We start from the raw sequence: 26,106 nt of genomic DNA, 5'->3' as shown, positions 1-26,106 counted from the left end.
ATGAACATTTGTCACATGATTTGTAGTTGAAAGATCACGGTCATTTTTAAAGGATTTCGGAGGGGCAAAAAAAAAAAAAAAAAAATCACATTTGTTTTTTTTAGATATTGCCTACGACTTCTTATGCTTTGTCACCAGTAACACACTGATGAGATTTCTTATTTATTGATTTATTATTGACATGTTTGACTTTGCAGCAGTGCAGAAGGGTCCAACGGACTGAGATGGGGCTGTTGTGGCGCTCGTTCAGTTCCTGCAGCCTCCGCGTTTGGCGGCTGCGGCGGCGGCGGCGGCCGCAGCTTTGGCCGAGTGGACGGTCATGGCGGTGATGTGGTTGTAGTGGCGGCGGGCCAGCAAGTGTTTGTGCTCCACGCTGCGGACGATGGGGACGTCGTACTCCTGAAGGAAACGTCGACAGAAATGGTGCGGCGGTACGTCAGGCGACACAAAATACTGGCACTTCTGCTGCGCTAGCGATACTTCCTCACTGCACTTAAGAGGACGGGAGGTGCCTTCACGCGTCGAAAAGTCGGCATTGACAAAACGTCACGTACCGAAATCTTACCGTATTTTCCGGACTATAAGTCGCAGTTCTTTTCGTAGTTTGGCCGGGGGTGCGACTTATGTGTGAAATAATGAACACATTCTATCATTTGACGTGTTATTTTCACATTAAACCACAAGAGGGCGCTCTAGGCCTGTGTTGATGCTTTCCACACTGTCTGTGGCTTCCGTGTCGCGTTGCGTTATTATTGTTCTTTTGACTTCAAGATGGCGCCACGAGAGTGGCTGCCTTACCAGCAGCTCCTTTATTTTCTTCTTCTACTTCTTCCTTTCATAACTTTGCTGCTGTGAATTGGGAATTTCTCCATTGCGAGACGACTAAAGATTTTTCTTATCTTAAAAAACAAAAGAAAAAAACAACCTACGATGACTCGTGACGTCGGCGAAGTAGAAGAGGAAGCGCCGCCTCTTCTACCTGCGAAGTTGGCAGAGTTGCTTAAAAGCGACACCGAGGATGAAGATTTCATTGGAATTAGTGAGTTGGAGTGACCGTGACGGTTTGCTAAACGTGTTAGCAATGATCATTATGCTATAGTTATCTGAATAACTCTTCATAGGTTACGTGAACATACCGGGCACATTCTCAGTTCATTGTTTATGCCTCTTATTCAGCCTGTTGTTTTATTTTTATTTTATTTTATTTCTGTTCTTGGTGTCGGATTTTATCACCTAAATTTCCCCCCCACCCAAAATGCGACTTATACTCCAGTGCGACATATAGTCCGGAAAATACGGTCATTGGCTTTTGGGGGAGGCGGCGTGAGGCCGTGATGCTCGCGACCGACCCGGAAACACTCCCGCCGTTTGGGAACGTTGACCCATTTTCCCAGAGGTAGTCAGTGTAGTGTGCGAGTTGCGTGTGCTGGGGGGGGGGGGGGGGGGGGGGCAGCGTCCGACCTTGAGCAAGTCCTCCACCAGGAGGTGAGCGTCCGTCTCTTCTTTGCAGAGCAGGACGCAGTTCCAGGGGCTCCAGTCCTTGTGGCGCTCCCAGCGGACCAGGACCAGGTTGTACAGGTCGCTGCTGCCGCTCAGGGCCGAGCGGGACCCCCAGATGACCTCCACCAGGTACTGGATGTCCTCCACCTCAACGTAGGACACAAACCGCCGTTATACTCGGGCTTAGCACCAAACTTATTGTCGTGAACAAAAAGTAACGGGAAAAAAACAATCTAGCAATAAAATCAAAACAATTACTTCAAAAAAAAACAACAACCTCGTTCACTTACAAATTCCGTTTCTTTGCCATTTGTATTTTAGATTAGTTTTTTGGAGGGATATTGTTGTGATTCCGTAGAAAAGAAGGAAGGTCAAATAGTCAATTGAGGATTTTAGTTGACTTTATTGCATGACTTTTAGTGCCCTTTTTGAAAAAAATGTTTTACTCGACCAATATTCTCTTCCTGCCCCCCCCCCCCCTTCGTGCCCCCCCTGAATATAGATCTTTGTTTATATCGCGCCTTCCCAGTAAAACTAAATTTAAAACTAAAACGAAACATTAAATCAACAAGGGCGGCCCGGTAGTCCAGTGGTTAGCACGTCGGCTTCACAGTGCGGAGGTACGGGGTTCGATTCCAGCTCCGGCCTCCCTGTGTGGAGTTTGCATGTTCTCCCCGGGCCTGCGTGGGTTTTCTCCGGGTGCTCCGGTTTCCTCCCACATTCCAAAAACATGCGTGGCAGGCTGATTGGACGCTCTAAATTGTCCCTGGGTGTGAGTGTGGGCGTGGATGGTTGTTCGTCTCTGTGTGCCCCCGCCTACTCCAGCACCCCCCGCGACCCTAGTGAGGATCGAGCGGTTCGGAAAATGGATGGATGGATAAATCAACAAGTATCACAAGCGACCAAACTCGCTCGAAGAGCAAATTCAAAGGCACCGAATTTAAAAAGCAAAGTCAAAACGAACCACAATAAAAAAGGCCAAACTATTCTAGCCCCGGTTGCGACGCAAGTCTGGGATTCAAAGTATGACGTGGAAGAACATCGATGTTTGGAATCCTGCTGCATTTTCCAAAACAAATCCGAGTTTGCGCCGGACGCCAAAGTGTTACTTTGGCTCCCTCTGCTGGTACATGAAAGAATCACGAGCCAACTGGAGTTCCGTGGTGTCCAAATTTCAACTTGGTACGTTTGCGTTTCATCTTTCACAACTGTTTTCTGGTTGTTTTTACATGTAGTTGTTTTTCCAGTATTTTTTTTTAACGTCGCTGAATGCAAAAAAAAAATTTTTTTATTTTATTTTTTTACCAAATTGGGGGGGGGGGGGGGGGGTTCCCCTCTAGTTCTCTGGTCCCCAATCTGCTTCGGGATGCTTTTGTCCAATCCTCTTTTTACAAATCGTAACGCACATTGACCAGCAGCAGCAGTTTGCCGTTTTAGAGCATTTTGTCAACGTTGCTCTTTCTGTCTGTCTGTCAGTCTGCCGGGCGCGTGACACCACCTGCAGGATGAAGGGAATGAAGTTGTCCTTGTTGAGGAGCAGCTCGGCGTCCCTCAGCCTCTTGAGGATGTTCTTGTAGCAGGAGAAGTCGTCGCGGCTGCCGGCCACGTTCTTGAGCCGGGCGCAGTCCAGGCAGCGGCGGTTGATGTGGACCCGGGCGCACGAGCGGAAGTGGGTCGAGCTCAGGTAGCGTTGGCAGCCGTGGCACAGGAACACGTCGTTCCTCAGCTGTGACGTGTTCTGGGGCACCTGGGCGGGCATTGCACACCGTCACCAGCGTAGTTGCCTCTCCAAATTCACAAGTGCCGTGAACAGCGCTTGACTTTTTGCCACACTCGGTGACATTCCACAACCGAGTCCGTTTACAAAAAAGATAACAATCGTTTCCGGATCCTGCCCGGAGACGGCTGGCGCAGGTTCCGAGCACGCCCGCGACTCTCGTGAGGGTGAAGCGGCTCGGGTAATGGATGGATAGATATTTACAGGTAACACTTCAAGCCCATCTCCCCCCCCCCCCCCCCCCCCAGACGTTTTTGTAGAATTCTGACGTTTAAAAAAAATATTTGGAAAAATGAACGGTAGGGCATCTCAGGCAAACAATTCTGCAACACTGTACATTGCACTTCACTATTCCAAAGGGATTAAAGGTGAATCTTGTTTTTTTTTTTACTAGGTGTTTTCTATGCAATTTTGAGTTGATAAATGAACTTAATTTTAAAAAAAAAAGAAAAAAACACCACTTTCTGACCAAAAAGTGGAGAAAATGGCATTCTTGTGAAAGAAAAAACATCCAATACAATGCGTGGGCGTTCCCCTCCCTCATCATGGACGCGTCGAGCTCAGATTCGGCCCCTCATCTTTTTTTTTTTTTTCTTCAACTCAAAGCTGTGCTCGCCTCAAATCCAAAGTGATGCAAAGCTGCCACCTACTGGCTCCTGTTTGCCATCACAGTGGTTTCCAAACTTGAATCGGCGAAGACCGTGTAAAGCGTTTTCTTGGAAGCACTGTACCGATGACATGAATGATGCTCGTGTGTGTGTGTGTGTGTGTGTGTGTGTGTTTTTCTGTCTCGGTACCTTGAGGTGCTTGGCCACCTCGGGGTTGAATCCCGGCGTGCGGATGAATTGCAGGAAGTAGGTGCACAGCCTCTTCCTCAGACCTTCCAGGTTGGCCGCCTTCACTTGTCGTCTCATCAGGTCCTCCTCCCTGTTGATCAGCTCCACGATGTCCCGAGTCAGCGGGCACGGGTGTGCCTGCAGCGACATCATTCACATTTCTTTTCCCCAACCCCCTCAAAGAAAATTTCTATTTCACCGACTCATCCGAGTAGAGTTTACTTTCACATGCTATTTGACCCATTCACTCCCAAAGACGTTTTTAAACGTCTTTTCAGACTTGGTCCAGAATTGGCTGGTACTAAATGAGTTCAACGGATCCTATTTCGGTGCGCAGGCGCACGTGCGCTCGGCTTAAAAAAAAAAAAATGGTGCTGGGCCCGCGTTTAGGAGTTTGGCAAAGCGTGTTGCGCCTCACTGAGCGGACTGGCGGGCCGAGGGCTTTTTTTTTACGACACCGCCCCCAACGGAACTGATGAATTGGTGACTGGAAGCAGACTAGAATTTAGACCGACTAAAAGCAGGTCTAAGTTGTGGCGCAGGCTTTTTTATTTTTCAGTTTTTTTTTGGGGGGGGGGTTCTTTGCACTTCATACATAAATATGACAACGGCGTGCATGGACCTTTCTGAATCATTGTAAAAAATTTTAAAAAACAATTCAGTGAACAAATGTTCATATTTCATTGCACTCCCTGGTGCCTGCGCAGCTCTGGGATTGTGTGTGTGTGTGTGTCTGACCTCCACAGTTTGCTTGAGGCAGAGGAGGATGTCGAGCCGCTGCTCCTGGCTGACGGGCGACATGGCCACGCAGTCGTAGAGATCTCCGAGCTCCCTGGCTCGGATGGTGTCGGGCGTGTCCATCTCGATGAGGCGACCGTCCGCCGCCCGCCACTGGTGAGGCGTCGACGACTGACGCGCACGCCGCCACAACATCAGCGTTAGCGCTGCCAATTCATCGAGCACCTGTCGTACGGCGCCGATACTTGTCCGACCCCCCCCCCCCCCCCGGCCCCCCCGTGGCTCATAAGATCGAATCCAACGATCGCGTCACGAAAACGCTAAGACGGCAACGTTTGCATTCTGACCTTGTCCAGGAACTTCCTGACGGCTTTGTTGTAGCTGTTGCTCTTGATGGCGATGCCGTGGCGCCCGATGGTGGCGATGTACTGCGTCTCCTGCTCCAGCAGCGAGCACAGGGCCGCTTTCCTCTCGGCCCCTCGCAGCGTCGCGTTGATCTGACGCTCCTTGTCATTCCTCCACTCTTGAGTGGCGCACAAACGCACAAATCACTCATTTCGCATCGCTCGTGGGGTGGGGGGGGGCACCTTTGTTTTCTTTCCCCGTTCAATTGAATGGAAATGCTACCGTATTACTTCGACCGCCCACTTTTGGGGTGGGATGGGCACGGTATAATGTGGCACTTTATGGAAACATCCAGTAGCTCATGACACAAATGAAATGGAAAGTGATGAAATTGAACAGCTTTGGCCACATTAGTTGCATCAATTCAACGGGCCTTGTGCTGCTCCTTCTGGCGTGCGCCCCTTTACCACCTGGGGGCAGTCTAATGCACACATATGGATAGACAGTAAATGGAAATGGTCTCAGCTCCTCAGTAATATCAGTCGTTCTTTGCAGAGGATAAAGATATGTGACCGAGTACCGCTATATTGTCTGTCCACACGGGTTGCTCCTCCATTGGTGTTCAATTACCGCAACAACGTGCCTTGACGTGCCCATGACGTGTTAGCATTAAGCTAGCGGTGTTATTTGGTTGCTTTAAACCTTCGACGTGTAATTCACCTTGTTTTAGGTTTCTGTCAAACGATGCATAAAACAAAAATGAACGACATCTCCTTCGTTAAACGACGGAAGCGTCGCTTAGCCTTTTGAGTCGACGAAGCATCCAGGTTGTGGCGATATAACTCTCGAAGCAACGGTGCAGCCGCACGTGTGGACAGACAATATGACGGTAAACGCTCCTATTCTTTATCCTCTGCGGCGAGTGACCCCCGTTCGTGCTAAACTGACAGGGTGGGAGGAGCCTGACAAAACAATATATCCGTCGCTCTTGTACTTCCCCGAGCTGGGCCAAGGCGGGCACAGCAGAAAGGTCGGAATGGCCCCTGCGGGGGGGGGGGGGGGGGGGGCACCTACTCTCCAGGGCGTTGTAGAGCAGGTTGAGGTCCTCCCTTTTGCGCGGTTGCATCCAGCGATTGTGGCTGTCTTGCAGCTGCTCGGCCCGCTCCTCGTGCCTCCTGCGCTCCTGAAGGTCCAGCCAGGCCAGACGGCGGTCGCGCTGGCGCCTCAGCCGGTCCACCGCCCGGCAGCTCAGCCAGCGGCGGGTGTGCGCCTGCAGGCGGATCACCTGCCGGGGGGGGGGAGACACCACGCGCTACTCTGTCGGCTCATACAAAGGCGCCCGCTACCGATACTTCGGACAGGTCAGGTGGACCGAGACCACTTCAAGATTTACTCGTAGATGTGTAGTGAGGCCAGAATCGGAGCAATGCGCTCCCTCTTACGAGCTCGGTTAGGTTAGGAGGCGCCCGGCAGCATTTTGGACATTTGAGCCCGTGCGTCCCAGTTACTCACAGCGTTGAGCCTGGTTTCGTGATACTCGTCGGCGGTGACGTAGCAACCCGGGCTGAGCAGCTTGTCCTCCATGTTGGAGATGTAGCATCCTACGGTGGTCATCTGCGTGGTGACGTTGGAAGCGCACTGCTGCGTCTGAGGCACCTGCTCTGCCGTCTGACGTGCGGGGGGGGGGGGGGGGGGGGAGACGAGTTACAAACCCTCCGCGATGAGGACCTTGAGGTGATTTTTGGTTCCAGGGCGCGTACCTGCGCGTCGCGGCTGACGATGTCCACACCTCGCCCGGGCCGGGCTCTGCGCGGCGTCTGGGAAGCGGCGTGGTGGTACTCGGCGGCCGTCAGCTTGTGCCTGTAACCGCCAAGGAAGGCCTTCTGCCGCCGGGGAGGCTCCGCCTCCGCCGGCAAGTCCTGCGGCGTGCCGTCCTCTGGGGTGCGGCACGGAGGTACAACACTCGGCTGTGTGTCAACTCCCGATTTATATATGTGTGTGTGTGTGTGTGACTGAAGCTGGGCAAATTCGTCAGCTGTGCCGTGGGAAATCTTTCAATTTTACTGAAATGGTGCAAATTTTGAGAATAGTGTAACTTGATTTTTTTTTTAAAACACATGATTAAAACCACACACGATTTTAAAAAAAACACACGATTAAAAAAACCCAGAAACGATAAAAAAACGCACACACACACATACGATTTTTAAAAAAAATACAAATGATAAAAAAAAACCACATGATTAAAAACACACGATTAAAAAAAAGATGCGATAAAAAAAACACACACACATACGATTTAAAAAAAAAAACAAATGATTAAAAAAAAACACACACACACTCAAGTTCCCATTACCGGTGATCAGGCTCACATTGATGACGTTGGGCTGATACTCCCGCTCTGAATCGTCATCGGCGAGCAGCAGGTGAGCGTCGGGGTCCGACGACGTCATCTCCGTGGCGACGGCACCGTGCGGCTCGACTCCGGCTTCCGAGAGGCTCCGTTCATCCCGAGCCGCTTGTCCTGGAACGAACATCGGACGAGCGTATTTCGCACGGCCATCCCCATCAGCAAAGGTTTTGCAGTATGAGCAGGGCGGGGGGCTCCTTTTTAGAGCCAATTGCGACACCCGCCCGTTCCCGGTTAGCCTGTCCGCCCGCGGGATGCTCCAAACAGGTGTTTGATGAGCATTCCACAACTTTCTTGGCTTTTTGGGGGACCGTGATGCAGCCATCAAATTCCTAGTTTGCGATATTTTGCTCAAAACAATCAAGCCGATCGGTTCGAATACGACGTATCTTGTCTTTGTCGTCGTGTGATATGCATTTACCCCGCCGCGTCGCAACTCTATTGGCGCATGACTATTGGGGATGTTGGAGACGCCGTCACGTGAGGCTCATCGTTGGCGTCAGTTAGCCTCGTGGGCCTTTCTGTATATTTGTGCTCATTTGAACCGCCGATTATTTCACGTGGTCTCCGCTGTCCCACGCTCACCTGGCGTCGAGCTGCCGGGCGGCTCCTCCTCGCCTCGCGGTCCTTCATCTGAGCTCTTTACTCCCGCTGAGCTGTTTGCCTCCTCGCCGTCTGTCCTCCCTCGTTCTTCTTGGACTTCCGAGTTGTTCACCCCAGATAAGGTCTCATCCTCGTCCCCCGGTTCTCCTTGGTCCTCGAAAGCTTGTACTTGTGATAAGCTCTCATCATTCCCTCGTTCATCTTCACGGTCCTCGGACGTGCTTACTCCTGGCGAGCTTTCACCCTCATTGGCCGGTTCTCCTCGGTCCTCTGAGGTGTTTACGGCCGATACAGCGTCGTCCTCGTTCCCCGGCTGCCCTTGCTCGTTTTCTGGTAAGGCCTCATTCGCTTGTTCCTCATTTCCTGGTTCTCCTTGGTCCTCTGAGGCGCTTACCCCTGCTATTGCGTCCTCCTCGTTTCCTGGCTCTCCTTGGTCTGGAGAGGCACTTTCTCCTGGCAATGTCTCCTTCTCGTTCCCTACTTCTCCTTGGTCCTCTGCTTCTGGCTTTGCTTCATCCGTGCGCTCCTCATTCCCTGCTTCTCCTTGGTTCTCCTCCGATACAAGAGGAATGATTGTTTCGCCCTCCTCCTCCGACATGATCTATCTCTTTATGCAATTGTAATAGTAATCTGCTCCGTTTTGACATTGTCGACTCCGCGAGCTGTCACCACAGAGCAGTCGCATTCAGCAGCGCGCGACGCTTCCGTTTACACGTTGCCATAGTAACCATGAGGCAACACTTTATCCCCCCACCCCGCGCGTAACAAAACGTGACGCATGGCAAATACGCCAGGTTTAATGACGAATTGGGAAAGTCACCGTGAAATGGTCAAACTAATTTGATTCGATTTTTCAATTCAAAATCAAAGTAGGTTTGAATTTATTTAAATTGAGGCGGCTGACAGTTCATTGTTGCATCACTGGTGAAAATCGTTTTCTAGAAAGCGTGAAAGGTTCGCGTTTGGGTGTTTTGTGTATCGAAATACAGTCCTGTAGGTGGTTTTGATCCTCGTTCACGCCTAATAACACTCTTTCCACGGGGGACAAAAAAATATTCCTCATGAAACTGCAGGTTCAATTTGTTCTATTCGATGAGCGATTGCGAACGATACACGACTGATATTTTAGTACTTTGTCGGCTTTTTATTTTGCATCGAAGGGTCGGCCATCTGGCTCGTGCGCGTGACGTCAATGCCAGCCCCGCCTCTCTACTTTGGCCTCCACGGAAAGCTCTGCAGTCCACGGACTGAACCACGTTTGAGAGGGAAAAAAAAGAATGAATCAAATAAAGCGTGTTTAACTCCTGGAACTTGTGTTTATTGAACGAAATTATTATTATTATATATATTGGTAATGATTTGCGAGTTGTTTTGGTCCACCTTTGGTAATGATTTGCGAGTTGTTTTGGTCCACCTTTTGCTCTTAAACATCGGGGGACATTTATAGCGACTCGTAGAACTCCCCTCCGCTCATTCGCCCAAGTGGTACGCCCCGTATAGTTGCCATGTTGGATGGCCGCATCACTGCTGCACTTTTAACGATGAAACTCTCGCCTTTCCTCATCTAAAGAAAGGGACCACAGCCGATCGTGTATCATATTCGATACCAAAGAGGGGAATTCGGTCGTTTGGTGAAGGAAGGGTTGTCCGAGAAGACACGCCCGGTCCTTGGCCGCCCTCCAAAGTCAACCAAGCCTGCCCGCAAATCGGCGGCGATGATCCGGCTGATGGAGGCCACGACGCCCGCAGCCCGCATGGACGACGTCGTGTAAATTTACTGTTTTTAAGGCCCCTTTTGTTGTTGTTTTTATTTGGGGGGGGGGGTCCTCGTACTACTTGCGCGTCCTTTTTTGCGGGGCCTCCACATACAAGAGTGCCATGAACAGCCACCCGCTGCCTCGCCGGGTCGCGAACGTGGGCTCCCTGCTGCTGACCCCGCAGGAGAACGACTGTCTGTTCGGCTACCTGGGCAGGAAATGCGCGGTGAGTTTGCGCCGCTCTTGTCACGTTTAAATGTGCTGCATCACCTAAGCACACTTTTTTTGGAGCTCGATCTTCCACTTTTTTCCATCCCGTTAGTCTGCCTCTCGGGGATGCGATCAGCCTCCGACGATTTGCGGTTCTCCCCCTCGTTAATGCATATGGAGGGGGTTGATTTTTGTTCATGGTCTGAATTCACACAATAAATGATTCGTTTTGAAAATAAAAACGATTTCATGAATGACATTTGTGGTAACATTGCACAATCATTTCAGAAAGAAAACCTTTATTCGTCTCACAATGGAGACATTCATAATCATGATTGCGGAAACAACAAAATAGCGATGCGGTTTTAGATTGGGTTCACGTCCAACTTTTGACAACGTGAGATGTTGGGAACTTTGTGTGTAATTTCAAAGGAAAGTAGTAATAAGTAGAGCCAGGGTTGTAAGCGGAAGTGGTGAGTCTTTTCACAAAGTCAAATCATCCCATTGGCTTTTTTCTTTTAATGGGTCACACGAAATATGCTTTTTTTTAAAATCACCATTTAAGTATTACGTTTGTAGTCTCTTCTAATTTCTGTTTTAAAATATTCAAGGAAGAAATTCTTCGCATTTCCGGTAAATTGCTCATCGTTTTTTGCTAGTTGTGGCAGGGCTCTGTCCCGAGTCCCAGCAAATAGTGGAGACATCCTGCGCAATATTAGGGTACTTTCACAGGCTTTGTGTCTCGTTTGTAATTTAAAAAAAAAAGTACCTTGTTACTCTTCATTACGCAATGTTTTTATTCAGCAAAATGTGAGCATTTGAACTCTTACTACAAATGCACTGACCACAACTTGACATATGCTACCTTTGTGACACTGTCAAAAGTAGACAAATCCACCGACTTTGAGACTCCCCCCCCCCCCCAAATCGCGACCAGTGGAATTATACCTCCTGTGAATACTTGAATCCTCAACCAGAGAGGATTATTTGCTGGCCTTTTGCTTGAATTGTTTGGCACCCCACCTCATTTGCTAAATTACGTGTTTTGTTTCAAAGAAAACCAAGTTTGTGCGCAGTCAGTGTGAATACACGCACACCGCGCCGTGGACATGTACACACACTGACGAGATTCCTGTGTTTTTGGCAGACTTTGTGTTCGGCGGTGGTTCAGGTGTACGCCGCCGACCGGGCGTGCGGCTGGCTGAAGAAATGCTGCGGGGTGGCGTGCCTGGTCAAAGACAACCCGCAGCGGTCCTACTTCATCCGCGTCTTTGACATCAAGGTGAGGCGCGCCGGTCGAAGCCTCAACAGGCGGCAGCTGACATGCGGCGTGCCTTGCTCTACGCAGGAGGGCAAAACCATGTTTGAGCAGGAGCTGTACCACAACTTCTCCATCAGCTGCGCCAGGTCCTACTTCATCGCCTTTGTGGGGGATGTGAGTAGGATTCCGCTCTCATCATGCACATCGTGGAAAAAACCATCATCATTGTGCCCGTGGAAAAAGTACGATAAAAATAATAATAGTGCTGCTAGGTGGAAAAAAAATATTCTAAAAATAAATACAAATGACCCGGCCCGGCCCATGAAGTGCAAAAACCTGCGGCTCATTGATACCAAATTGCCTTATTTTAAAAAGAAACCCTCAAATCATGACAATTGCTAATGGGGAAAAATAACAGCAAACAGTGGAACCAAATAATAGTAAGAATTCAGCAATGGTGCTCTGGGGGCGGGGGGATAAAGCTGCCAATGAAAATAAGACTTCTAATGGGGATGGGGGGCGGGGGGGATAATACTATTTCCAAAACATGGAAATGATTAATAGTGCTCGTGAAAATAATAATCAAGGGAAAAAAAACCTCCAATCGGGTTTTCCATTGTTTGTTTTGAAATGTCATGCTGTGCGTGTGTGTGTGTCCTTCAGACCAACCAGATCGGGTTGAACTTTGCCAGCGAAGAAGAAGCCAAGCGCTTCCGCGTTTCCGTCAACGAGCTGCTGGCACGAAGGCAACAACGCAAGATGGGCAAGTTGTGGGCGCTCGCTTGCTTGAGCGACGACTCGCCGGCGGGCTTTTTTGTCTTCTCCTTGTCCTCCTCCTTTGTCTCCTCCCCCTTTTCCCCTGCTCGTCATCGCCCTCGGTTCTTGGAATTCTTCCTCTCCACCTTCATCCTATCCTTCTTTTCTCCTTCCTCCTTCATCTTTTTTTTTTTCTTCCTCCTCTTCCACGTTTCCTTTTCTTTCTTGTTTTTCGACTTTGTTGTGCTCCGTTGGTAATTGTGTTCATTTTTTGTTTTGCAGAGAAAAACGGTGTGTCGAACAATGGTACGTTAACCTTTTTGGGGCAGGGGAAGTCAATTCTCACTTTTGTGCCGCATAGCCGAAAACAATTCTTTAAAAAAAAAAAAACAACATTTTTTTTCCCAGCAATTTGCTCGAGGGTCCGAAATCGGACAATAAAATTGTAACGAGCGGCAATGCTAATTGAAGAAAGAAAAATTCCTTGAACAAACAAGGAAAAAGTTCATCGCTATTAACAGTACAAGAAAAAAAAATAGGTTGCCCTTCTTAAAAGTTATTTAAACAACAATATTCACAACTAATAATAACGGTACGTCACTTTGACAAATAACTTTTTTGGGGTCCTTTACTCATTCACTCCCAAAGACGTTTTCAGACTTGGTCCAGAATTGGCTGCTACTGAATGAGTTAAATTCCAAAGCGAGAGTAGCCCGAAAGGTATCAAATCAAGGGAAAGTCATTCAGAAATCTGCATCAGCGCCGTCTGCTGGATGCGGCGGGTCACTGCACCTCGGCGCAAGCGGACAGTCACCCCAAAAACCGAACGTCACGTTTGACACAACTCGTTCCTGCGTGTTACTTTTGCTCAGGCCGTGGATTTGCTTCAGCCAAAGGAAGCGATGGAGGCCCTAAAGCGCCGGTGTCAAAGTCAAGGCCCGGGGGCCAGGTCTGGCCCGCCACATCATTTTATGTGGCCCGCGAAAGCAAATCAAGCATGTCAACTTCCGCGACGCTCGCTAAAGTCTGGCCCAAAATTTCAAATCGTCATATGAAATCCACGATAACGGTCATTATTCTTGACTTCTGATTTTGAAACGAGTTATTCATCCATTTGTTGTGCGCTGTGTATGTAATATGTGGAGGGGATTAACCCTAACATGGCTTCCCCAAATTCATAACCGCCCTCCGAGGCAAACCGTAACGACAATGTGGCCCTCCGCAAAGAAAAGAATTTGACACCCCTGCCCGAAAAGGACAAACCTTTGGCCTTTGGTGACTGAGTGGCACAGTGCGGCGTGTCACGCAGGTTAATCTGCGTTGGGAGGGAGGGGGGAGGGGGAGTCGCTCCATCTGTGCGGCACTTCTGTTCGCGCGGCTAATCAGTCGGTCTCAAAGCCGCCGCTTTGTTTTTAATGCGAGTAGCGAGTGCAAACGACAAGCGAAGCACACGCGCGGCAACGCCCAGGCGATGCCTTGGGCCTCCTTGACCCCAGAAAAGCTTCTGACGAACACTTCCGTCACAGAAGGGTCACGGATGAGCGACCGCATGGCGCAACCGGGCGTTTTTTTTTTTTTTTTCCCCGTCTCTCTCTCTCTCGAGCTAAAAGTATTCGAATGGAAAAGTACCGAGTGTGGCGCTACCTCGCATTTAACTCATTCAGCACCAATTCTAGACCAAGTCTGAAAAGACGTTAAAAAACGTCTTTGGGATTGAAGAAGTTAAGCACCCGCAGGAGCATTGCGCCGTCAAGTTGTCAACGGACGTCCCATCTTTGCCGCATCGTCGGGGTGTATGGCGGCGACTTAGGGCGCTTTTTTTTGAGTAACCCGGCGCGCCCTCCGCAGGTCCCACACTTCACATCGCCACGGTGGACATCAAGAACCCGGAGATCAACAACGCGCGCCTGCTCAACTCCCTCGGCTCGCAGCACCACGTCAACAACGTGCCGAGTCACAGGAAGGACAAGAAGAGCAAAGTCAAGAAGAAGAAGCTGACCAAGGCCGACATCGGCACGCCCAGCAACTTCCAGTCAGAGCGCCTTCTTTACCTCACCCCAGCGAAAACCGCCTTGACATTTTCTTGCCCAAAAAATTTCAAATTGTCCCCGCACCGAGCAAACGGTACCCTGATTGCGTTTGTCCTGTTTTGTCTCTCCAGGCACATCGGTCACGTGGGCTGGGATCCCAACACGGGTTTCGACGTGAGTAGCGCGCACGCGCACATGCGTGGCGACACAATCAGTATGTTGTGTGGGTGGGTGGATGATGACATCACTTGACAATAAGCTATTGTTGTCGCACACACACATTAACATCCCTCAAAAATGTTGACTTGTCACCGTGCCGACAATAACAAGAGCGCCACCCACAGGAGATACACAACAAAGTCTGGAAGTTGACCCCGGACGTGTGTACGTGTGTGTGTCGTGTTTTCGTTCCTGCCCACCTTGCAGCTGAACAATTTGGACCCGGAGCTGAAGAACCTCTTTGACATGTGCGGCATCTCAGAGGCTCAGTTGAAGGACAGAGAAACCTCCAAGGTCATCTACGACTTCATCGAGAAGAAAGGGGGAGTGGAGGCGGTCAAGAACGAGCTCAGGAGGCAGGGTAAGCGGATATATTACCCGAGAGAGCGTGGGCAAGTGCGCGGGTGAGAGCGAGTGTACGCGAAAGGCTAATTGTCTACGAGACGAGAGGGGTGAGTGAGAGGGGGACGCTTGGGTGATTTTTTTAGCAAGAGAGGGAGGTTGGTGCCTCTGAGTGGATGTGAGAGAGAGGAAACGAGAGCAGGCTTTGCGGGAGGGATACATTCGGGTGCGAAGGTGTGGTCGTATGAGAGGGGGGTGGGTGTGACACATAGATGAGGGTGAATAAATAAGTGAGAGGGTTCATGCTTTTCAGGCAAGTAGTGCGAATGAGAGACGAGGATGAATCGAGCCGAGTCTCGATGGCAGCAATGTGTGAGAGGGCCATCAAGATGAGAAGGTGTGTGTGTGCGAGAGAGATGGCGACAAGTAGCAGGTGTGAGAGGCGTTTTTGAGATGGTTGACATGAGTGCCCTCTCGCCCGTGCAGCGCCTCCCCCCCCCCCCCTCTCGGGGTGGCCCTCCTGCTCCTCCTCCTCCCCCGCCCCCACACAGCAGCTCCACCCCACCTCCCCCTCCTCCGCCTTCCAGAGGAGGTCGCGGGGCTCCCCCCCCCTCCTCCTCCGTCCCGCGCCCCCTCCTCGGCGCCTCCGCCCCCACCGCCGACCAGGCCGGGAACTTTGGGCGCGCCGCCGCCGCCCCCTCCTCCCACCAGGGGAGGCCCCTCCCACCACCACCCTCAGCCCCCGCCTCCCTCGCACGCTTCCCTGCAAGCGCCCCCGCCGCCTCCTCCCCCGCCCCCGCCGGCCCACCAGTCCCCGGCCGGTCGGGGCACCTCCGCCTCCCCCGTCCCGGCCGCTCCCCCTCCGCCTCCTCCGCCGGGCCCCCCTCCCCCGCCGGAGCCAGACGGCGTACGGGACGCCGCGCCCCGTTCGCCGCTCCCCGTCGGGAAGTCGGCGCTCCTGGAGCAGATTCGGGGCGGCGCCCAGCTGAAGAAGGTGGAGCGGAACCGCAGGGAGCCGCCCGTCATCGGCGGCGGCCGGGACGCCCTGCTGGACCAGATTCGACAGGGCATCCAACTCAAGACGGTAGCGCCCGCACGCGACCGCGTCATCAGCCGAACTTGGGTAACGCCTCGGTGTCCGCAGGTGTCGTCGGATCATCAGGAGCCCGCCCCCCCGACGTCGGCGCCCACCGCGGGCATCGTGGGCGCCCTCATGGAAGTCATGCAGAAGAGGAGCAAAGCCATCCACTCTTCAGGTAAGCGCCGCGCTCGGTGGACGGCGGCGATACGGGAAAGCCTCGCGCGGGTTATTTCGGGGCCATCGGATGTATCCCCCCCCCCAGAAGATGCCTATTCCTGGAAGATTTCTCAAAGTAGCCGCGCACGCTAAAAATGCTCGAATCTTAAATAGGACCATAAAATGGTTGCTGAAAGTCGTCTTATTCCCTCAAAAAGCAGAATATTTACCGTATTTTCACGACCATTCGACGCACCGTACGGTTGGGCGCAGTCTCATTAACGGGTGCTATTTCTGTATTTGACACATAGACAAAACGCACCGTATTATTGGGCGCAATTTTAAAGTGGTAAAACATACGCCAGCTTAAACATACGGCATGCATGCGCGCGCGCTAAAAACACGTTAGCTTGTAGCATACGGTAGCATGCCAAGACATACGGATACAAGCTAAAAACACGTTTTTAAAAAGGCCACGAAGCAAAACGGAGTTCCGTTGGATTTTATTAAGCCATCGTACAATGTACTCACGTTTTTCGATCAATCGTCACCCAGAAATCCATCAAAGTCCTCATCCTCTGTATCAGAATTGAACAATTGCGCAAGTACCGGTAATCCATCAAAAACGCCGTGTTCCCTCTCGTTGTCAGTCACTCTCATTGCAAAACCAAATTTGTTTTGCAACAATGCACATGGCCACACTCTATACAGGTGTTGGTACCCGCTTGTAGCGTCCCTTTAGCGTCCACTTACACGCCCACCCTTCACCCATTGGCGGACTTCTTCCCCGCATGCCTGTCCTCACTCACGTCTGCCTTTTCTCTCTCTCTGGCTCTCCATACGTGTATATAAATACACGCCCACCCTTCACTGATTGGCCCACTTCTTTGCCGCATGCCCGTCCACGGTCACTTCCGCCTTTTCTCTATATAAACAGCGTGTCGGCTCTCGGTCAGGTTTTGGAACTCGGCGCATACACAAGACGCTCTGCATCATAAGGCGTCCTGTCCATTTTGGAGAAAATTTTAGACTTTTAACGGCGCCTTATAGTCGTGAAAATACGGTACCCAAATTTGTTGCGCGTGACAAAATAGCCGCCATCTATTTCCAAGCAAGACGTCGATAGCTGCAAAAAGCTGTTCGTATCCTAACGTATCCTACGTCAAGTTGTTTATTTCCCCCAAAAGTCTGACTTGCAAAAGATCCCCCCCCTTCCAAAAAAAACCCTACCCACTCCCCCGAGATTGATTTTCCAGAAAACACTCATATTTCATTCAAGTTATATTTCCCAAAAGTCGCACCGATCTGAGCGCGGGTTGCGCATTTCGTCACAAAGTGACGTTTCCGAACAGTCAATCGTTTTCCTCCTCCCAAGCAAAGCCCCCCCCCAAAAAAAAGTGTCGCCTGCTTTCAGACGACGAGGATGACGATGATGAGGAAGAAGACTTTGAGGAGGATGACGAGTGGGACGACTGAAAACCAAACAAAAAAACTCTCCCCCCCCCGAGTGGACTCCCAAGTGTACAAATATTGCGTGTATTTATTTGGACTCGTTTGCTTTTTTTAATTTATTGTCATTCCTGCGCCAGTCGCCGCCTCGTGCTCCCATTGTGACAGTTTGGCAGCCACCTTGAGAACAAACGCACTTCATCCGTTGTGAAGACATTTCAACTTTTTTTTTTTTTTTTTGAGTATGCGTCGGTTTTTCTTGCAATGTTTTCCCGCCTGCAGAGTTTAACCCGTCTGATTTTCCTTCGCCGAGACCAAAATGTGACTTTTTCATGAGTCGTGTCACGAAGATGTGACTGAAGCGTTCATTTGCACAAGCTTTGTTTGTTTTCCCCGCAAAGTTCCACAGCGACCGTTCAAAAGCTCGCGGCCACCGACGGTCCGTTCAGATTTTGCCGCGCCGTTCCTCCGCCCGCCCTCTTGCGTCCGGTCGGTCGCTCAGGCGCGCTCTTATGCAACACGAATAACAGTGAACCAAAACGTAGAGAGCTGAAAGATGTAACGAGTCTTTAGTTGTTTTTTTTTTTGGGACGACGTTGGTCAGCCCAAAGTGTGTGCAGAGAGATGCTAAATTGTATCCGGAAATAAATGTTGATCCTTACAGTCGAGCGCTGCGCCTCCTGCTTCTTTGTGTCTCTTCAACTCGGATGCTGCCCCCGTGTTGTCTGTGCCGCCCTCCGGTGGCAATATGCGGAAGCACGGCGTCTTGTTTTCGGCATGATGGAAATGCGCCGTGTTCCACAATTTTCGAACAGCGAACGAAGACGCCGGCGATGTCGCCGCGCCCGTTTTCCACAGTTTGTGAAGCTAGCCGTTTCGGATTCCGTCCAACTTGTGAATTCTTTGTGTAACAATAGAGTTGTCGGCTTAAGTTGTTGCTAGGGGGACCGCTTTGGGTGAGGGAACAGGAAGTGACGCGTGTTCTCCCCGATGCGACGTACATGTGCTTCCAGAGTTACGCCAATTAAAGTCAAGTGAGCAAGATACTTTAACCCGGGGGTCCCCAACCGCCGGTCCGCGGGGCATTTGGTACCGGGCCGCGCAGAAAGAACTTGCCTTAATTCCGTTTTATTTATTTCGGAATACGAAAGATGTTTTCTTTTGAAAATGTTACCGGATTCTCCGTTACATCCGCGTCTGTCGCGCTTGACACGCGTCAAGTTATTGGGGACCCCTGTCCGTTCCGTATGGTCACCGAGAACGGAACGGAACGGAGTGCAGCCATCAAAGTTGACGGCGATCAAGATGGCGTCTTTGGCCGCCATTTTCCAAACGGCTGACGGGTCAGCCGCGTTCCCAGGTGACCATCGACCTCCTCCGAGTGCGGCCATCTGTGCGTTTTGATGAAAACAAAGAGACCCACGTGACCGAGGACCATATCTCATCTTTAATGTTTCCGTGGCACGCTCGCACCTTCGCTCCCCGTACACGACACGCACACACACACACACTTGTTCAGTCGCTTGAGTGTATTTATTTTGTAAATGTGTACGATGCGTACGGCCAGGATGAATGCGTATCATACATCTATGCATGTCAAGGAAGTCGTCTGTATATTGCATATGCGGTGTGTATTCGTATGATTATGCCTGAGAAGTCTAATTTGGTTCCAATGAGATTGTACACAAGTTGCCTGCCGGGAAGCGTGTGAGGTGCGGCCGCTCGTCCTGCCGGCGGGGACTTTCTTCAAGCGTGGCAGACAGCGGACAAAAAGTTTAAAGGTCGTCGGGTGTGAGAGCTGGCAACTGTTTAACCGGAAGATAAGAAGCTGGAGGTGACAAACCCACCAGCGACCGCTGCCTCCAGCCCACCAACCCTCAAGCTTTCAAGCCCTTTTGACCGGACGGAGCCCCGGTAAGACTCGCACCTTCGGTTTGCGCCTTCAGAAGGATTGTCTGTAGTGGGGGGCGCTTGGTTTTGGCTTTCATTGAATTCTTCTCTGAACAGTTTAAAATCTTCGGGGAGTGGGGAGGAATCCAAGAAGTCGTACAGGTTCCTTGTCTTCCGGTTGCCGTCTGCACGTGGCGGGAAGTCGAGACGACAAAAGAAGAAGAAGCAGCGGAAGGCGGCATGTGGAGGAAGTTGCGGAATGCGGCATGGAGCTATCGGCGTTTGCTCTTCGTGTTGGCGACGCCGCCGCTGCTGCTTCCTCTCCCTCTCATCATCGCCACCAAGGTGATCGTCGTCGTCGCGCGGTCTCCCAAACGCCGGAGACGTTTGTTTCAAGCAGATTGAGAACTCCCGAAACGAGACTGGCCGCCCAACCTCAGGAATCGTTTTTTCCAAAAATGTTTGGAAAATCTTCACTTTGATTGATGATTGTCTTGTCGCAAGACAACGAGTCGCGTTCGCCAGTTCACCTCGAGAAATCATCTTTAACTCATTCACTCCCAAAGACGTTTTTAAACGTCTTTTCAGACTGGGTCCACAATTGGCCGGTACTGAGTGAGTTAACTGGACATCCGTTTGCGCGTCCATCTGGAAATCTTGACGGCCTCAACCGGCACCTTCTTCTTCTTCTTGCTCGGCTCCACGTCAGGAGTCGTGTTGCGCCTTCGTTCTTCTTCTGATGGCCATCTTCTGGACCACCGAAGTCATCCCGCTGCCCATCACCGCCATGTTTCCCGCCATCCTCTTTCCCGCGTTTGGCATCATGACGTCGTCGCAGGTCAGGTGCATCGTACACTCGGGGGGGGAAAGTGACCGCTAAGGTCGCGTGGCTCAGGATTGTTTCTGACCGCGTGCGGGGGCGGTCCACGAAAAAGACAGCGAAGCGAAGATTCGTTGTCGGAACGTCCGTCAGACATTTGCGCTTCTGACATCGTATCGGCAGCGCCGTTCTATGACGGCGTCATGTTTTTCAAGAGCAGAAACGGACTGGCTGCAGTCCGGATATCACGTTGGCAAGCAAACCGCAAGCTCGCCCCTTGCGGATGAACCGCCCTCTTCTCCTCAAGTCGTGAAAAATATTTTTCACATGAGCACGTTTAGAATTTGCTCAATGAATCGAGGGCGACGGTGATTCCGAGGCATCGCCCCACGCCGGTGCCGTCCGCGTGAATAAAATCCGTTGAGCTCTGACGCAGAGTGCAGAATTTTTCTGCCTGTGCCGCAATCAAAGCAACCTCAGTGACATCACTCCACCCGCGCTAGGAGCGACGAGCGCTTTTCGTCCGTCTCCAATCGAATTGACTTTTTTTTGTCAGCAATTTTGCAGACGCGCTGGCAGGAATGCCCGGCGAGGCCGAGCACATTCGGCAAATCGGCAAACGGGACCGTTGCCCCCGGCATCGAAACAAAGCAGGCCAGTCACCCGAGAGAATATCCGCCGCGATGGTTTGATTTGTCCAGCAGGTGGCGACGGCGTACTTCAAGGACTTCCACTTCCTGCTGATCGGCGTCATCTGCCTGGCCACCTCCATCCAGAAGTGGGGGCTCCACCGCAGGGTGGCGCTGCGACTGGTCGGCGCCGTGGGCGTCAAGCCGGCCTGGTTGACGCTGGGATTCATGTCGGGCTGCGGCTTCCTCTCCATGTGGGTGCACAACACCTCGGCCGTGACCATGGTGATGCCCGTCGCAGAGGCCGTCCTCCGCCAGATCCGGCGAGCCGGCGAAGGGGGGCGCGGGGGGCACGACGACCTGCAACTGGCCGGTAAAGCGCAACGGCGCCCTTTTGAAATGAATACAACATTGTTCGGGATGACCGATGATTGTTTCGTCGGGGGGGCGGGGCTTGTATTCGATCGGTGCTGCCGCGCCCTTTGTGGTCACTCTGAACAACAATCTCCCTCGGACATTGCACATTTTTGAGGGAGAAGGCGGCGCAGGCAAAAATGGGATCTTCTTTTTGACTCATCTTGGAACGTGAGCACCCAAGCTGAGTCGATTGGCTCCCAAACGACGGTGCGGTCGGAGCGCGCGGACTGGCGTTCCGGTTGTGAGCGTGCGGCAGGTGCGCCGGGTGACTCATTTTGCAGTTGATTGCCATGAAAAAATGTCGTGTGTGTGTGTCTCACCTGCAGTGGTCCATGATGACAAGGGCAATGAAGCTGCGGGGTACGTCTTTTTTTTTCTTCCAAAACGTTTTTCTGTCTTGTCCCGCACGTTCAGAAGAACAACATGCGCATTGCTCATTCTTTGTCTCAGGGATGAGCAGAAACCTCCAGAAGAAACGTCATCATCATCATCATCTTCATCAACATCAGAAGCCACTCAGGTGCCAAAACTCAATGACTACTACTAGTGTGTGTGTGTGTGTGTGGGGGGGCGGGGGGTCATTTATTTTTTTTTCTCGGTCATGAGACTTTTTTTGGGTGGGTCTCCTTAAGATCCGCAAGTCAACCAAATGTCATGTTCATTCATTCATTCATTTTCCGACCCGCTTTCTCCTCACAAGGGATCGCGGGGGTTGCTGGAGCATAACCCCGGCACCCCCCGCGACCCTTGTGAGGAGAAAGCGGGTCCGAAAATGGATGGATGGATGGAGTATAATTTTTTTTTTTTGGCTCTACTCACCGAGTGAATTCCTTGTTGCAAACTCAATCTGGCTAATTTGAATGTCGTCAACGATGACCGTCAGGCGGCGTGTGTGACGGCGCCCCCTAGCGAACCGATGGTGGCCAAGGCCATGTGCATCGGCGTGGCCTACGCCTCCAACATCGGCGGCATCGCCACCTTGCCGGGAACGTCGCCCAACCTCATCTTTTCCGAGTACCTTCACCAGTGAGTCGTCGGCGGCGTCGCGTCGGCGGCGTCGCGTCGCGGCGCGGCGCGTATCGAAAGTGAAAGCGCGACCATCCCGAGGTGTGCTTCCCTTTCGTTCTCGGCGCGCTGGAGGATTTACCCAGAATGCCGCTGCGTCGACTTTGCCAAGTGGCTGGCGTTGTGCTTGCCCGTCAGCGCGCTGGCGTTGCTGCTCACGTGGGCGTGGCTCTGCTGGCTCTTCATCGGCTCCGAGTGAGTCCCGCGTTTTGACGTCGGCCCGAGCCGGAGCGGCCGAACGCTCCCCCCCTCCCTCTCTTTCTCTCGTCCGACCTAGCCTGCGGTTGCTATGGCGACGCCGAGGCCAACTCTCCCGGAGGGAAAAAGCCGCAAGAAAAGTCATCCGAGACGAGTACGCGGCGCTGGGACCCATGAGGTGAGCGCTCGCTCGTTCATTCGAGTCGCTCTTTCGTCCGTTTCACGCTGGCTTCATTCCACAAATCGATACTTTTACATTCTTTCGAAATTCACGTGTCCACTCACCGGTTCATCCAGTCGTTCTGTCAGTGATTCATTCATTCATTTCGCCAATCGTTGAGTTGTTTATTCCTGTCGCCAACGGTTGATCTCAAGGTGAATGGTATCGGTTGCTTAGTCGTAGCCGATTTTGGGTTCGGCCGTTCGTGTTCCCTCTTGTTCATTTCCGCGTGAATGCTATCGTCGGTTATCCGTCATCCGCCGTTCATTTGGCCATTCGTATTCATGAACGCCGTCACTTTAGTCGCCCGTTCGCGTTGTCGGGCGGCGATGACTCGCAACCGGAGGCCGATCGCGGCTTCATCGGTGGGCTCCGATGACCCGTTGGTGCCTCGACGCCGAGATTCTCGTGTTCGTTTGTTCGCTCAGTGGGCAGGAGGTGTTCACTCAGGTGGTCTTCTGCCTGATGGTCTTGCTGTGGTTGACGCGATCGCCGGGTTTCGTTCCGGGCTGGGCCGCCTTCTTCCCGCGGTGAGTTCGAAGTTCGTGGATAGCTGTCTAACACCCCCCCCCATCGCTGACTCGGCTCGTCTCGCTCCCACCTCGCAGTCATGCCGGCTACGTGACCGACGCCACCGTGGCCCTGGTCCTGGGAGTCCTCTTCTTCCTGGTGCCCGCCCACGGACCCTCGCGGAAATATGGTGCGAGCGCACTCGGCTCAAACTTTCAAATGTGAGGAAGGTGATGAGGATGATGATGCGTGTCCATCGCAGAGAGCATGATCTCCTGGGAGGAGTTCCAGGCCTCCATGCCGTGGAAAGTGGCCCTTCTGGTGGGCGGGGGCTTCGCCCTGGCCGAAGGCACAAAGGTGCGTCGGGTCAACCTCTGCCGATTGGCGAAATGCTTCGGCGCCATCGTATGGCATCTTGATATCGAGGAACTGTGTTGAAGCATTTCAATTTGACAAAAATAGCCCCGTTTGGACATTTTGGGGCGTTTCGTTTGTTGCATAATGCAAACGTAATGCACGCTTGTAATGCAAAATGCTCAAATCATCTTTCCCCATGAATCCATTCCAGCCCTCCCAAAGTACCAACTAAAAAAAAAAAAAAAAAAATCAAATCATCAATCAAAACACGTTTTTTTTAAAGAAAAAAAACACTCCACAATATTATCCTGAATAAAGACATATTTGAATAAAAGAATTATTCATTCAAAGTGCGCTGCTCCTTCTGGTATGGGCGCCATGGCCACCAGGGGGCAGTAAAATACCAACACACGATGAACATGGTTAAGTTCAGTGTATTGCTGTTTTTCGTTTTTTATTTTTTTTAACAGAGCATAAAGAATTTATTCCTCTGATTATTGGTGAAGTTCCCCAAATTGACGCCAGTGTCGTCAACCTGTCGATGACATTCGACGCCATACCTTGGCATCCGGAAGGCAACCTTTCATAAGTTGTGTGCTTTGGCGAGAGTCACGTGAAATGCTCTCTCTTATTTTTATGCTTAGTTTGACAGTAAACGTACCCTGCAAATGGCAAAATATTTTTCCCAGAATTGTTCATGACCCGCTGTTTGTTGTTGCGTGCGCCTGTACTGCCCGTGATGTCCACTAGAGGGAAGCAGCGAGCGTACTGTGCGCGGATTCCCGGGAGGCAAGCAAACAAGACGAGTCTGACTCGTTTGGTGCTCATTAAGCCTTTGCATATTCATGAGGGCAGCGCCGATCCCCCACACCCCCCAGTCACACACACACGCACACACATTGATATGAAATGATATTTTGGTGTCGCTAATGAAGTGCGCCTGCGTGCGTGTGCGCGTGTTGTCCAGGTGTCCGGTTTGTCCCGGTGGGTGTCAAAGCTACTGTCCCCTCTTGGCAATCTCCCCCCACTGGCCACTGTGGCTGTAGCTTGCATCATCGTCACCATGGTAACCGAGCTGGCCAGCAACGCCACCACCATCACCATCTTCCTGCCCATCCTCTCGCCTCTGGTGGGCACGCGCTCAAACACGCCCACGCCGCCATTTATTGGAGAACTTGCCAGTTTCATGCCGTCACCGCAATCCCCCCCCCCCCCCCCCACACACACACACATTGGGGGGGGGGGGGTTTCTGTTAAAAAAAAAATCCCTAATCCCATCATCGTTCCACCTTTTCACGTGTCTTCTCCTGTCCGCGCCGTGCAGGCCGAAGGCATTCGTGTCAACCCCTTGTCGGTATTGATCCCGGCCACGTTGTGCACGTCCTTCTCCTTCCTGCTGCCGGCGTCCAATCCTCCCAACGCTGTGGTTTTCGCCTACGGACACTTTAGCGTGGCAGACATGGTGAGCATGACCAACATTTTGTGGGTTTTTTTTTTTACCTTGACCTCCATGATGGCCCGTGCTTCCAGGTGAAGGCGGGACTGGGCGCCAACGTGATCGGCCTCCTCGTCGTCTTATTGGCCGTGACTACCTGGGGCGTGCCTTTGTTCTCACTGGATACGTATCCCGATTGGGCGCCGCCGTTCAACGCCACCGTGCCGTGACGGGCGCAGCTCGCAATCACCTTCATCTATTTTGCCCTTTTGTTTGCTTATTTTTTTTCCCTCTTCGCTTTTGAGGCAATATCACTGGAACGGACACGAAGAGACAAGCGTTGGATAAATTGTACAGTGCAAGGACTGCAGTTCAGTGAACCCCCACCACAATATTGCAGTTCACTTTTCACAGTCCCATTGGATCACCGATTATGTTGTTTTTTTTTTGCAATTATTCTTAGAGTCATTGTTTTTTTTAATACTGTTTGTACAATATTTTGGGTCATTCGTTGCTCTTGCTCTACCTCAAAATATTATGTGTTTAAATGTGTTGTTTGAAAAGTGTTTCAAGACTTTCACCCTTTTTTTCTGTGAGTCATAAATGCGGTAAAAACACGTATAGGGTGCATTTGAGTCAGGCATTTCTGTATGACAGATTTTAACTTACCGCAAGGAGGTCTGGAATGTAACCGTGTGATGGACGGGATTTGACGGTCGACAAGGCCTTGGGACTCATTCGAGAGCCGCTCTTGCACAAAATATTCAGCCTATCGATCAATGTCCCCAGGTGACAACAGTTCAATTTAGGTGTTTTTTGGATTACGGTCAAATGGACAGATAATCGGATGAACCAAAATTCCCATCAAGTAAACCAAAAACAAAAATGAGGTAATTGTTTTGGGCAATAAAGAAAATAGCATTGCTGTTAGTAAACACGGAGAATACCGGGGTTTTCTTTTAAGAAAAAATCCACGAAGACCGAACCCTGGATATGGTGGGGGGGGGGGGGGGGGGGGTTCACTGTGTACAGAAATGCAGTGCGTGCATAGCTGCCGTATAACTGGCAGCTGATATGTCTGTGCACACTTGGCAA

The 26,106-nt window shown here is 51.4% G+C and overlaps 3 protein-coding genes across 5 annotated transcripts; 2 read left to right on the top strand and 1 right to left on the bottom strand.

Annotated features, from left to right (window-relative positions):
- Positions 1-246: 246 nt before the first annotated feature.
- iqub (IQ motif and ubiquitin domain containing) lies at positions 247-8,807 on the bottom strand. The gene is made up of 11 exons (XM_086110119.1): positions 8,192-8,807; positions 7,553-7,720; positions 6,957-7,132; positions 6,709-6,864; positions 6,271-6,481; positions 5,199-5,374; positions 4,852-5,022; positions 4,075-4,251; positions 2,999-3,247; positions 1,462-1,647; positions 247-399 (listed from the first exon to the last, which is right to left on the bottom strand). Exons 1-11 carry the CDS (start codon positions 8,805-8,807, stop codon positions 247-249), a joined length of 2,439 nt encoding a protein of 812 aa, XP_085966245.1.
- A 105-nt stretch (positions 8,808-8,912) lies between these two features.
- wasla (WASP like actin nucleation promoting factor a) lies at positions 8,913-18,138 on the top strand. Its single transcript, XM_086110125.1, is given in 13 exon segments — positions 8,913-10,192; positions 11,324-11,458; positions 11,525-11,611; positions 12,101-12,200; positions 12,476-12,499; positions 14,042-14,225; positions 14,355-14,397; positions 14,650-14,803; positions 15,271-15,275; positions 15,277-15,387; positions 15,389-15,868; positions 15,929-16,040; positions 17,436-18,138. Coding segments are annotated over 13 exon segments (1,602 nt in total). The 5' UTR covers positions 8,913-10,087; the 3' UTR covers positions 17,498-18,138.
- A 154-nt stretch (positions 18,139-18,292) lies between these two features.
- slc13a1 (solute carrier family 13 member 1) lies at positions 18,293-25,630 on the top strand. 3 transcript variants are annotated; one of them, XM_086110124.1, is made up of 15 exons: positions 18,293-19,384; positions 19,478-19,705; positions 20,070-20,198; positions 20,885-21,182; positions 21,553-21,586; positions 21,677-21,746; positions 22,110-22,252; positions 22,367-22,486; positions 22,569-22,667; positions 23,138-23,239; positions 23,318-23,409; positions 23,482-23,576; positions 24,544-24,642; positions 24,901-25,038; positions 25,107-25,630. In XM_086110124.1, exons 2-15 carry the CDS (start codon positions 19,601-19,603, stop codon positions 25,239-25,241), a joined length of 1,659 nt encoding a protein of 552 aa, XP_085966250.1. In that variant the 5' UTR covers positions 18,293-19,384; positions 19,478-19,600; the 3' UTR covers positions 25,242-25,630. The 3 variants fall into 3 exon arrangements, with proteins under 3 accessions (XP_085966250.1, XP_085966249.1, XP_085966248.1); XM_086110123.1 differs by having other exon boundaries at positions 24,544-24,705; XM_086110122.1 differs by having other exon boundaries at positions 24,544-25,038.
- The last annotated feature ends 476 nt before the right edge of the window (positions 25,631-26,106 follow it).

This window comes from Hippocampus guttulatus, chromosome 4 (genome assembly GCF_054856545.1).
Source record: "Hippocampus guttulatus isolate MCC_2025c chromosome 4, RoL_Hgut_1.0, whole genome shotgun sequence".
Taxonomy (NCBI): Eukaryota; Metazoa; Chordata; class Actinopteri; order Syngnathiformes; family Syngnathidae; genus Hippocampus; species Hippocampus guttulatus.
Note: the sequence above shows the minus strand (reverse complement) of the source record. Positions and strands in the feature narration are given on the sequence as shown.

Coding starts and splice junctions, on each gene's coding strand:
- slc13a1 (XM_086110122.1), top strand. CDS start 19,601: ATGTGGAGGAAGTTGCGGAATGCGGCATGGAGCTATCGGCGTTTGCTC. Junction 21,183..21,552: donor CGACGACCTGCAACTGGCCG/GTAAAGCGCAAC, acceptor TCTCACCTGCAG/TGGTCCATGATGACAAGGGC. Junction 21,747..22,109: donor CAACATCAGAAGCCACTCAG/GTGCCAAAACTC, acceptor GATGACCGTCAG/GCGGCGTGTGTGACGGCGCC.
- iqub (XM_086110119.1), bottom strand. CDS start 8,807: ATGTCGGAGGAGGAGGGCGAAACAATCATTCCTCTTGTATCGGAGGAG. Junction 5,375..6,270: donor GCTCTACAACGCCCTGGAGA/GTAGGTGCCCCC, acceptor GCGCCACTCAAG/AGTGGAGGAATGACAAGGAG. Junction 5,023..5,198: donor TCAGGAAGTTCCTGGACAAG/GTCAGAATGCAA, acceptor CGTGCGCGTCAG/TCGTCGACGCCTCACCAGTG.